The following is an 11,656-nucleotide window of genomic DNA, read 5'->3' as shown; positions in this document are numbered from 1 at the left end:
CTAAATAATATAACCATAACCATAAATGATAACCAACAGCACCTCATCTTGAGAGATTATGAGTGGCTCTTGCTCTCTCAGAGTGATGGATTCTGGAGGCGCAGTAAAGCCTGGTGAAGAGAAAAACACACACAGGAGGACATGAAGAGGCAGGGCATGTGAAACACACACAGGACATGTGAAACACACACGGGTCATGTATAACACACACAGGACATGTGAAACACACACAGGACATGTAGAGGCAGGACATGTGAAACACAGGACATGTAGTCCCTAAAATCCTTGGATTTTGAAAATTCTCAGTGTTGTAACCGTAATTAACCCTGAACCATGTCTCAAACTATACCGTGTTGGGTCCTTGTGGGAACCCTGTGTCCTGCTCACGCTCTCAACCCCTCCTTCTCCATCCCCTAATCAGGCTAGTCTCATGAGCTCAACTCATATCAGATTGCTGTACATTTGTCACAAAAACTTTCCAATTCTGTGTCTTCCATTTTGAAACAATGGGATTTTTTGTAGTCATGTCCGGACGAGAGTGTGAGCAGGACACAGGGTTCCCACAAGGACCCAACATGGTATTGTTTGAGGCATGGTTCAGGGTTAATTACTGTTACAACACTGAGAATTTTCATAATGAGAACAGGTTTCAAAGAAGCTCACAGACAACAGGTAAAAAGAGAGAGAGGCTTGCATGTGTGAACACTACTCAACAGTGCTGTATTAAATGAGAGAGGCTTGCATGTGTTAACACTCAACAGTGCTGTATCACAGAGAGAGAGGCTTGCCTGTGTTAACACTACTCAACAGTGCTGTATCACAGAGAGAGAGGCTTGCATGTGTTAACACTACTCAACAGTGTGGTATTACAGTGATGCCATGCTACGCGGTCTCTTGCCTTAAAATATATATTAATTCAAGCACTTTCTTCTTCAAAAACTTTCAAGGCCTTCATTTTCTTTCTCAAATTCACAAACTTCCAAGGATTTTAGGGACCCGGAACTCGGTGGACAGGTCTCTCCCATCCTCTCACACCTACCGTCGCTGAGCGTGAATCCAGCAGGTTCTGGAGACTCTGCGGAGAACACCTGAGACAACTATAGGACAAACACCGGAACAAATTGAATCAAAGGTTGTAACTCTATTGGCCAAGCCAATTCACACTAATATCACATACATTTCCTGACCTATCTCTGAAATCACCTGGTCCATATCTGCTCACCACGCCACATCAGTAAAGAATGAATTTAATAGATTATACAGTCAGGACACATTTTTGTGTTCAGAAAGCTAACCAGGACACTAGTCTTGTTAAACAAAGTAATAGAGTACTAACCACTGTTGTCTTGTTACAATAATAACAATCAGTTGTTGCAATGAAACGTCTAACGTCTAGTATTCTCTGCATTTAAGTGTTAATTCCCACTATTGTCTGAAGAGGTAATGGATAATGTACACGGACAAGTTTAGATGTTCATATGTAGCAAATAATTGCTTGGCTTAAACTGTCCTGCATGACCAACTGACCCCCCCCAGTTAGTGACCTGCTACATGTGCCTCTGTAGGAGCATGTCTATGGAGCATGTCCAAATTCCAAGTGAATCTGTCTGCTAAAATCTGCTGAGTCTTTCAGTATTGGATCAGAAATCTGATGTTTGTGCTTCTAGCATACAACTTTGGTTCCCAAATGTTGTTTAACTTTAGGACCTGCAATGTTGAGTCCATTTGCAGCTAAATCATGTGTCGTTGAAAATCAAATGTTAATTACATTTTAGGTTAACAGATGATTTGAAGCGGAACTACTGTATGCAATTCATTCTGATATATTTGTTAATGAAGTATTTGCAGTTTGTATCGTGATCCATTTGAATGTGTGTTTGCCCGTCTCTGGAAACCCACAGGATGTTCTTGAACTGGTTACATGTTTACCTGAAAATATGAACTCGGGCTAGGCAGATCATAATCCACCACTCCAAAGAATGGGTCTGTCTGTTGATCAACGTCACTGGGCAGAGTATGTACAGTCCTAGATAAAAGAGAAGGACAGCAGGGGGTGATTCATCTGTTTGAATGGCTGTGCCTGCCTACGCAGTAATCATGTGAGCTTCCTCCCGCTGTCCATATGGTGGACTGTTCCCTAATCTCTGGGATCCACTCTATGTCTGCTCATACCCCCACTCCCACAGTCAGTCTTCATCTGTCTTTCTGCTCTAATCTTCACTTTAAAAAGGTCCCTTAAGGTGTCTACAGCTTGTCCATATTGGGTTAAATGTTCTGCTAGGATTTTAAAAGAGGCTGTCTGGAATATGCAAAACAATGCTCAAGATGGGATCATTCTTTCCATGACCCTGCGATGGATAGGATATTAACCTGCTGTCTGGCACCAGGTCGATCTTGGACTGTTGGTCCCTCAACAGTCTCTCTATGATCCGCTGGATCTCCTCTAAGCCACGGCCATTTCAAAAGCAAAAAACAGGTTGAAGTTAAACAGTAACAATAGTCTTAATAGTAGGCAGTAAGCTGCAGTAATTCCTGACTCTGTAAAGGCTTAAGCATCTTTGCAATCTTTCTCGTTACTCATCTAACACCAGTGACACATCCTGTACCTATGAAAATGCCACATTGCCGGTGATAAACCCGCACCACTCCATACTGCAGGTGAGATGAAAGGAGAAGGGAGAAACGAGGACGAGGCAATCCTGGCCGAGGAGGTGGGGCTTGCAGCAATATGTACTCCATGATTTCATCACTGTTGACAGATACCATACCATACGCTATGTCAAGAGAGTGGCTCATTATACAAAGAATAGTGAAGTAGTTTGATAAAGTAGCCTATGTAAGACTGTTTGTAATAACGAACCCAGCCATACCCAGATAGGCCTAAATAGGCCCTGTGTCAAAACTGAACTAAAGTGAAATGCAGTTAGGCCAATACTATGATGGAAAAGCAGTCGTCGTGTGCACTAGTGACAGAGAGCCCCATGCAAATATGACAAATGGTGCATTTTAACACAATTGGTTAAAAGTTAACAGGTTAAATTTAGAAATACTCCAAAGCAATAGCCAACCATAACTGATAAAGAATATATTTAGACAGACAGGGGAATTGTTACAACATGAGTAACCTCACTAACATGGTGATATGGTGAAAAGTGAGGTATATATTTTACCATGTTTGTTGGACGTTAACCTTAAGGTAGTCCCGTCGAGTAATTGATCTGCCCTTTGTGGCTGCCAACCTTCAAACATTTCAGACAGAGACAGAAGGGTGGTGAGAGAGAAAGAGATTGAGTTTACAGGCTTCCCTGCGCAGTACACTACCTCACCCTAGGCTAAATGCGTAGGCTCCTGGAAGCAACAATTGCGATCAGTCATATAAAGTTGAGATGTAACCTATTCTACAAGCAAGTGGTGCTAACGTTTAATATTGAAACAAGATAATGGATGACGCAGTTTATACTGAGAAGTGTAAGACAATACAAAATACGATGACTTTCCCCATACAGTGTCATTCTAATCTGTGTGCCATGGGCATAAAATAAAAGGGTTGATACATTAAATCATATACCAGTAGCCTTATAAAACGGCCTTCAATTACTTACCATATTGTAGCAAAGCATCCAGTTCGGTGATGTAAAACTGTGGGGTAGTAAAACATTTCTGAGATGAATAAGATTTTCCCCTTAAACGCAGCTGTGCTCTGCTTGACGGTTGCAGTCTATGGTGAGGTGTGAAACGTGTTTAAACAGTTTATTAGAGCCTGCCCGAAGACATAATAGTTATTGTTTCCCAACCAATAGATTTCATAAAATATGCTTTGGATACGAACTCAGCCAATCCGTGTCAAGTGACTCTTTGCATCATCGTTGGACTACAGGACTATTTTTTTTCACTATTTGTACCTTCTGCCGTTAAGTATTTTTTCTTTCAGAGTAGCCTACATGTATGACAGGAATGGCTTTAATGTTAATCGAGCACCAAATCTCAAAAGACAAAGTCAAATAGGCAAAATAAATTGGAACTTGACATGTTCATGTTCAATAGGTTTCCTTTTTCAAAATAAGGAGGGAGTAAGATTCATCACTAATGATCACTTGTTTTCACCCTACTTAAGATAAAAAATAGACTTGTTTTCTAAAGATGTGACCCATTTTCTTTTCACTGGTGGATGAAATACAATCAATACATCAGTCTACAGTTAAGTTTTAACAGCCTTATTTAGTAGTCTATCATGGTACTAAATATATCATGTTGGCTAACGTTCGACACTAAGGTGCTCGAACCATGCCACGACCCTCTGCCCTTCTGGGTGTATCCAGGTGGGTGGGCCTCGTCTGAGCTATGGAAAGGCTCCTCCCTACTTAGCTTCCGCAACAGGAAATTAACCCAGAATCGCTTTGTGTCAGCGCTGTCTGAGTCAATCCTCAGTTGTTCTAAAAAGCCGTTATTTGTCTGTTTTTGTGAAAAATGTCGGGGGCATCAAACCTTGTTGCGATGAAGAAGATTGTTCAACAACTGCGATTTGAAGCGAGCATCAACAGGGTGAAGGTATGCAGCGTTACGTCTCCTTGAACAACGGTAAACTTTTAGCTGTGAGCTAGAGAAGTTAGCTAGTCAGCTAGCCCCCGAACGCTGTGCATGCTAATCACTTGACCGAACAGGGCGTGGGTTGTAACGTTTGCTAATGTTTGAGATTGAACAATACGGTGGCTTGTTAATCCTCAAAAGTGTAAGATATCTATCCCAACAAAGCCAGTTTTGTTTTAACAGGTCGCGAGTAGATTGCTACAACTGCAGTCCTTTATAGTTTAATTCAGTAGCCTATTTTAAGTTAAGAGAATTTTAAACATCAAACTAATGTTGGACAAATGATCTCGCTAGCCAGCTAATTTGAGATAGGATACTTTAGCAGTTTAAGAAGTAAAGGCAAAGACCGTTCCTTTGAACTGTTTTGCCTTGCAACAATCTTTGGTTAATGTACTGGTGGCTAACTAATTTTGATAAGCCAACTGTGTATCTGTTGAAGAGGTCTCTTGAACTGGGCCATCTACGGCTATGAGGTCGCTTGATTCTTTGTGTACGATTCGTTGCTCGTCACATAAGATACACTGAGCAGGGCAGTGGGGTTCGAAGTGATCAGATACTCTCTGGAGAACAGTATGTGAGGAACCCAGTGTGGGTTAAATTTGGTGTTTTATAAGTACAAAACGTATTGTACACTTACAACCCAGTCATTTAATACACCCTCGATATTTCTATGCTGCGGCTCTAGGTATCGCAGGCGGCAGCAGACCTCCAACAGTTCTGCATGCAGAACGCCCTACAGGACCCGCTGCTCACCGGTGTATCTTCAAGCACCAACCCCTTCAGACCACAGAAGGTGTGCTCTTTCTTGTGAGACCACACTAGAGAATTTGCCAAAGGTGAGATTAACAAATTACACAGACCAAAGACTTACTGGGCATGCCTTCGTGGCAGTGTGTTAAAGTAAAAAAAAAAAAATGTTTCCTATTTCAGGCTTTCCTTCCATCACGGACAGAACTGTTAGTGGATAACTGTTGTCCCCAGATGAAATGCCAACAACACAGTACAGAGACTGCACATATGTAGAGAAAAAGAAGAAAACAAATCTGATTGCCTGAAAGTCGCAAAACAATGACTTAATGGCCTTCATTTCTGTCTGAATCCCTAACCAGTTTTACATGATTCATAACATAACTTGAAATAACCACCAGGGATTGTTAGATACTGCCTTAAAAGTGAGCAATATGCTAGAACAAGGGAGCAAACTTGTTAAATTTTAGTGGCACAAGCAGTGTCTTAACTTATTGTGCCTTTTTTTGTACTTTTCATCTTTTTTTTTTTTAACTAATAAATCTTTCTTGTTATTCATGTTATCAGTGTGTGAACGTATATTCTTCTGATTCTACACTGACATGGCAAGTCTAAATGTCTAAAACTTGAATGGCATTGATTCGTAGAGCAAAATATGTCCCCTTTTTACTGTTTACTAGATGTGTATTGTAATTTTTGTGATGTAAGGGAGGCTTAGGGGATTTACAGATATTTCGTGTCGAGAAAAGCTGTATCAAGAAATCTGATGATATTCTGAAGACGTTGTAATGCGTTCTTCTATCAATTGCATCAGTTTGTGGCGACTGCGCCTTATACTCCAGTCTGTGTGTGTGTGTGTGTGTGTGTGTGTGTGTGTGTGTGTGTGTGTATATATATATATATATATATATATATATATATATACACACACACACACACACACACAGACTATATATATATATATTAGGGCTGTCAGCGTTAACGCATTAATCTATGCGATTAATGCGGCCGCGATTAACGCAATAAAATATTTTAACGTAATTAACGCAACTTAAAAAAAATTAAAATAATAATTACATTTAAAAAATAAATAAATTTAATGCCTTTATTTGGATAGGAAATTAAGTTATGACAGGAAGTGAGGCGAAGAAGAGGTGAGGAGAGGATTGGGAAATTACATCAGGCCAGACTTGAACCTGTGTCCCCTCGGGCAATGTAGCCCGTAAGTAGGGGGCTTGGCCTACCATTTTATGGGAGCGATGAGGGCCAGGTGGGGCTTGAATAGCACCCCATGTTCAAAGTGGGGAATGACAGAAAAAGTTTGAGAACCACTGCGGTAGTTGAAGATGGAGAGAGCTGAGGGATTGTTGGGCGGAAAGTTTCTGTTTAAGAGACAAAATGACGGAACAATCGACAAAATTAAAGTTGTATGTAGCATTTGTCAAGCTGAATTTAGCTATTACAGAAGCAGCTCGTCTTGAAGTTATCACCTTTATGCAAAGCACCCGACAGAAAGCAGTCCCAGGTTAGATGATGCCAACCCACACTCCACGACTTCTCTAGGAAAATAACTAGACCAGTCCGTGAAAAGGTTACCATTTGGGTTGCCGGTGACTGTCGGCCCATCAACATTGTTGAGGACAGTGGGCTGATTAAGGTGATTCGAATTGCTTCAGGGGAAATTCTTACGATTTACAGTCGAGGGGCACCATTGTGTTTAAAAAAAAAATACAATTAAACAAGTGTCTAATATCCACGCTGTCTGAAGTGATTACTCGTTTATTTATAAGATTTAGGCTTAAGAAAAAAAAAAACTTTAATCGCGATTAATTAATTTCAAAATGTGCGATTAATTAGTTATTTTTTTTTATCGATTGACAGCCCTAATATATATATATATGGATGTTTCGCCTGGTGCATAAAATTCAAAACTAGCCTTAAAATGTAAAAACACTGATCGCAAAAGCATGGGTAATTATCATGATTGGATTTATTTATTTGGAAAACAAAATGTATAGCAATGTGAAAACACAATTTACTGATGTAGTTCCTGCGGGGTCGAGCTTAAGAATTATTTTGACCATATCCAAATAGTTTTTATTCAGCACACAACCTCATAACAGTATCTCATAAACTGGGATGAGCACAAATGGCAAAACAAAAAACCCCACTGAACTATTAGTATTCTTAAATTTAGCTCGTTCCACATTAAGTTGGATTACTGTGTAAATTGGAAATGAATCCCAGTCATCACAGATGTCTTGAGCAGATTCACAAACATGTAAACATTTTGATAAGGAGCAAACCTGACATTACTTGGCACTAATTGGGATATTGCCTACCGGTATACGTGTCTGCCAAGTCTTTCTTTTTCCATTCTTTTCAAGTTTAGTCGAATGGCCTATATTTTTCCAGTCAAACAGTATTATTGGCACGGTTTTGCAAATTGGTATTTTAAAGTCTAATATAAGTCATTTAAAAAAAAGTCTTAAAGCCTTGAAGACAAAGCTTTTACTGAATTTTTCACAACTCTGAAACATCTGTGGCTGAAACACACTTCCTTGTCAGATTCAAGATGATGGGCCTAAATACACTATTTGTAGACCATAAATGATTTCATATAATTTTGCAAATGTATTGAATTCCATTAATTGAGAGTCAGTTGATGAATGGATTTCAGTAACTGCAATGTGTAATATTCACATAATAAATATGAACGGATGTTAACATCCAATTTGTGCACCTAAACTGCAGGGTCTTTGAATTGAATTTTTTCATATCATTTTTATTATACTTTAGAGCAACTATCCCTGACAGCTCACATGGTTACTATACCAAACCCCCCAAAAAATAAAACTTGAGTCGTGATGGGGGGGGGGGGGGGGGGGGACTTGAACTATACAGGTAACTCGGGAATGACTGCAAAAGTTGCATTGGTAAACATGTATGCTCTGCTTACTGACTGCCATGCACGTAAATTATCCATTTAAAGAACAGCACAATAATTAAATAAAACAGAACAAAGCTGAGAGAGTACATTTAACATCACTTGTGCTTTTCTTTTTTTAATAATCACGCAGCATTGATTTTTAAAAGATCATCCCTTTCTAAAACAAAAAGGAGACACTCCTGGAAATGTTGGATGGGATGAGAGCCATCCACGTAGGGTAGTGACCATCTCAGTGGTTCTTCTCTCATATAGTTATAGTTTCATGATTTGGAGATAAAGTGTAAGGGCTCTCCACACACGCACAAGCTAAGAGGTTCAAGTAAAAGCACATTTGCAAAGAGGTAACTCCATTTTAGGAGAAACCATATAGTATTAAACCCTGCAGGACCAAACACATAATCAAAATGCCAAACCACTGTCCAGTGTATCCTCTGCTTAAGGCGAAGGCAGGACAGAATGTTATGTTTCAAACCTAGCACCGTTTCCATTCGTTCAGTGTATGAACATCAAGTTAAAAAAAATCACACCGTAATATTGCATGACCAGACAGATCAACAGTGCCAACATTGAAGTACCACTGCAGCACATTATGGATGCAGACTGGAACATCTGTCCTTGCGCCGCCCTGGGATGAGGCACTGACTGTGGAAGCGAGCAGCGCTTCTACGCCGCATTGCTCTTCAGGTGCTGCGTCTGCAGCGGCTTGACGTGGTACTCATAGATCTTCAGCGCAGGTCCCAGTTTGATGGATAGGCCGGTCAACACGTCATTGCGCGTCATCAGAAGCAGGGACTTGCCATCAATTTCCTGGAAGACGTAATTGCAAACAATTTATATTACCTATAGAGCCTGTAAACTACTGAAAATTAGAGATTTTCTGGCCTCGTTCACATTTAAACTCGCCACTTACAGCATTTATAAGTCACACTGTAAACCACCACCATTGTCACCATGGCAGGACAATACTTTATCCTCATCATATACATGCAACTGTTAGGCTATTGTATTTTCATGCAATTAATGTTAGGGGATATTCACATGGAACCAAAGAAACATGGCAGTTTGGAGAAGCAGAAATCGTAATTTTTTTTTTATATACTTAACATGGTTGCCTAGAGTTGGTAGAATGTGAACTTGCAGTTCAGACTTGGAGTTCAGACTCGGCACAGATGTACATTACTTTCAGCAGCTTACCAAGAACAAAAAGACACACTATTCTACCTGATCCTTGAAGGCAGTGGCCTGTTCCTCAAATCCGGCTGCTTTGAAGTAGTCAACAACATCAGTCACAGCCCAGTCTGAGGGGTCAGGGAACTGCCCATTTTCCACTGTGCTGCAAAGAAACATTAAACCATTCACTGCTATGGAGCTGTGAAGCGTATGTGTATGTGCATATATGCTGAGGAAAATAATGTAACAGACACTGTTTGATGTTTTGACCATAAACCCTAATATTTCTGTGTCAAAAACATGAAGAAGTCTTTCAATTTCAATAGAATAAATCAATATCAATTATCCTTTCAAAAAATATACAGTTAAATAAATCAACCCTCAGTATTTTTGTATTGCATGCTGTTCATGTATACTTGCAAAATAATAAAAGCTTATTTACTTTTTGGTTTCTACTGATCCATTGGTCTTGTTCTCCATATCAGCTATGGAAGAAGAATAACTGTTAATTATTTACTAAAGTTAGTTTAAATCAATTTTTTTTTTACAAGAAATCAAATAAGATGATCACTATTAAGCTCTTAATTTATGAGAAGACATGGTGTTACAAACCAGACTCCTTGCTGTCGGCAGCAGGCATGTCAGTGGCCATCTTCACACTGGACTGCTGTTGGTTTGAAGGCTCATCCATAAGGAACATTGTTTCTTTAATACTTCTCCTCTGAACAGTTCATATTCATCAGGACCTAAAACAGATCATTTAAATAATGCTTTCAATTAACACAAATGTTAGATCCTCTCACCTCATCGTGCTTTCTGCTGCTAGATAGCTTACTTGCCTTTAAGATTTCAAGTTTAACAAGGACACATATTTCCATAATACTTGTGGTTAATCTGCATTATATGAGTTATCCTAAAACATGACTTGAGCCTAGTTGCATTTGTGTTGAAATTAAATAGCTCAGCTATTGCTGCTGTTACGACCATAGACAAAAACGCACATATACAATTAGTGAAGCAGAAAGTAGGAATAGTCTGACAAGTATTCTGCTGTGTAATTTTGAGTATATGAACTTGATTATACAGTATCTATCTTATACCTATACATCTTTTACCCGATTACAACTGGAATGAAATACTGTACATATTATTTGCAACATTATTGACACAGTAAAGCAAATACCTCCTAAATTTCAGCCAGCTATATAAAATTATATTTGAAAAGAAATGGAAAAGTTAAAATGTAACTAAAACATATCCAAATGCACTGAAGAGCTCCTGTGTAATATTTACAACCTACATTTAAGATGTAGGCTAAGCAAGTCATAATAGGTCATACTTTAGGACTGTAAATGTGATGAAAGTTTTCATGTGTGGGTATAAACAGGCCTTTCCCTATAACAGTTCTTACTCAATAGGCAAACTCCTGTGCTTTTAGTTTAAACATAACGTTACATATATTCGCCCGACCACATTCACTGGGCTCGCAAACCGCGTAAATACAGGTATCACCAGGCTGATTCATCAGCGTTGTAGGGGAGATTATTGACACTATTTTGAAAGGTTCAATTAGGTCAAATTGGAGAGGTTAAATTAGGTCAAGTTTAAATAATGTCGTTGTTACAATATGACTGTACGTTGACTTCCTATTTTGCAAATATGTCTCTAGCCCAAAATAATGAGCACTGAATTCCATACACAAACAGATCAGTGTTTGCAGCAAAACTCGATTCATGTTACATTTACAAAGGGGCAAAACAATCTGAAGTAAAAAGCTAACCCAGTTAACGTTAACGTTAGCTATTGCAAGTACAATACTCCATTCTAAGCTACTTGCAACTTAATTCAGCAACATTTCTTAGCTATTCACAATACATTGCAAAAAATATTTAGATTCTTTACCATTCGGTTTAAAGTAGAAGATATCGAAGTATGATGATAAAAGGACTTAAACAGGCTATGACGACGTATCTTTCTACCAGGCGTTGGGTTAGTAGTTCGGTTTTAGCTGCTGAACCCTGACGTTTTGGAATCGTGGTCTTCTTGATCTGACAGTTGGCATAAAAAGAGTTGACGTTGCTCTACATCTATGCAGTAGGCCTACAATAGACCATAAAAAACTATATCAGTACGTTATATATAATTTCTACTGATGCATAAGCTACGTCTAATGCTTAAAATAAGCAGTGTCAAAATTTAGAC

At 39.1% G+C, this 11,656-nt stretch overlaps 2 protein-coding genes and 2 long non-coding RNA genes across 4 annotated transcripts; 1 reads left to right on the top strand and 3 right to left on the bottom strand.

Annotated features, from left to right (window-relative positions):
• Window positions 1-49: 49 nt before the first annotated feature.
• LOC116219636 lies at window positions 50-2,446 on the bottom strand. Its single transcript, XR_004163263.2, has 4 exons — window positions 2,371-2,446; window positions 1,930-2,026; window positions 1,040-1,097; window positions 50-110 (listed from the first exon to the last, which is right to left on the bottom strand). It is a non-coding gene; the product is annotated as an uncharacterized LOC116219636 (long non-coding RNA).
• A 123-nt stretch (window positions 2,447-2,569) lies between these two features.
• LOC116219637 lies at window positions 2,570-4,067 on the bottom strand. Its single transcript, XR_004163264.2, has 3 exons — window positions 3,603-4,067; window positions 3,171-3,239; window positions 2,570-2,749 (listed from the first exon to the last, which is right to left on the bottom strand). It is a non-coding gene; the product is annotated as an uncharacterized LOC116219637 (long non-coding RNA).
• A 291-nt stretch (window positions 4,068-4,358) lies between these two features.
• Window positions 4,359-5,897, top strand: gng5 (guanine nucleotide binding protein (G protein), gamma 5). The gene is made up of 3 exons (XM_012817510.3): window positions 4,359-4,548; window positions 5,273-5,423; window positions 5,518-5,897. Exons 1-2 carry the CDS (start codon window positions 4,468-4,470, stop codon window positions 5,396-5,398), a joined length of 207 nt encoding a protein of 68 aa, XP_012672964.1. The 5' UTR covers window positions 4,359-4,467; the 3' UTR covers window positions 5,399-5,423; window positions 5,518-5,897.
• Window positions 5,898-8,372: 2,475 nt separating this feature from the next.
• Window positions 8,373-11,639, bottom strand: LOC105891341 (sterile alpha motif domain-containing protein 13). Its single transcript, XM_012817509.3, has 5 exons — window positions 11,357-11,639; window positions 10,067-10,200; window positions 9,897-9,939; window positions 9,506-9,617; window positions 8,373-9,091 (listed from the first exon to the last, which is right to left on the bottom strand). Exons 2-5 carry the CDS (start codon window positions 10,152-10,154, stop codon window positions 8,948-8,950), a joined length of 387 nt encoding a protein of 128 aa, XP_012672963.1. The 5' UTR covers window positions 10,155-10,200; window positions 11,357-11,639; the 3' UTR covers window positions 8,373-8,947.
• Between the last annotated feature and the right edge of the window lie 17 nt (window positions 11,640-11,656).

This window comes from Clupea harengus, chromosome 25 (genome assembly GCF_900700415.2).
Source record: "Clupea harengus chromosome 25, Ch_v2.0.2, whole genome shotgun sequence".
In the NCBI taxonomy this organism is placed as follows: domain Eukaryota; kingdom Metazoa; phylum Chordata; class Actinopteri; order Clupeiformes; family Clupeidae; genus Clupea; species Clupea harengus.
This window is presented reverse-complemented; position numbering and strand designations above follow the sequence as displayed.

What these genes read in the sequence shown, in the direction of transcription:
- gng5 (XM_012817510.3), top strand. Translation starts at nt 4,468, where the DNA reads ATGTCGGGGGCATCAAACCTTGTTGCGATGAAGAAGATTGTTCAACAA. An exon ending in CGAGCATCAACAGGGTGAAG is followed by an intron (nt 4,549 to 5,272) that starts GTATGCAGCGTT and finishes CTGCGGCTCTAG; the next exon opens with GTATCGCAGGCGGCAGCAGA.
- LOC105891341 (XM_012817509.3), bottom strand. Translation starts at nt 10,154, where the DNA reads ATGTTCCTTATGGATGAGCCTTCAAACCAACAGCAGTCCAGTGTGAAG. An exon ending in TGCCGACAGCAAGGAGTCTG is followed by an intron (nt 9,940 to 10,066) that starts GTTTGTAACACC and finishes CTTCTTCCATAG; the next exon opens with CTGATATGGAGAACAAGACC. An exon ending in GGATCAGTAGAAACCAAAAA is followed by an intron (nt 9,618 to 9,896) that starts GTAAATAAGCTT and finishes GTTTCTTTGCAG; the next exon opens with CACAGTGGAAAATGGGCAGT.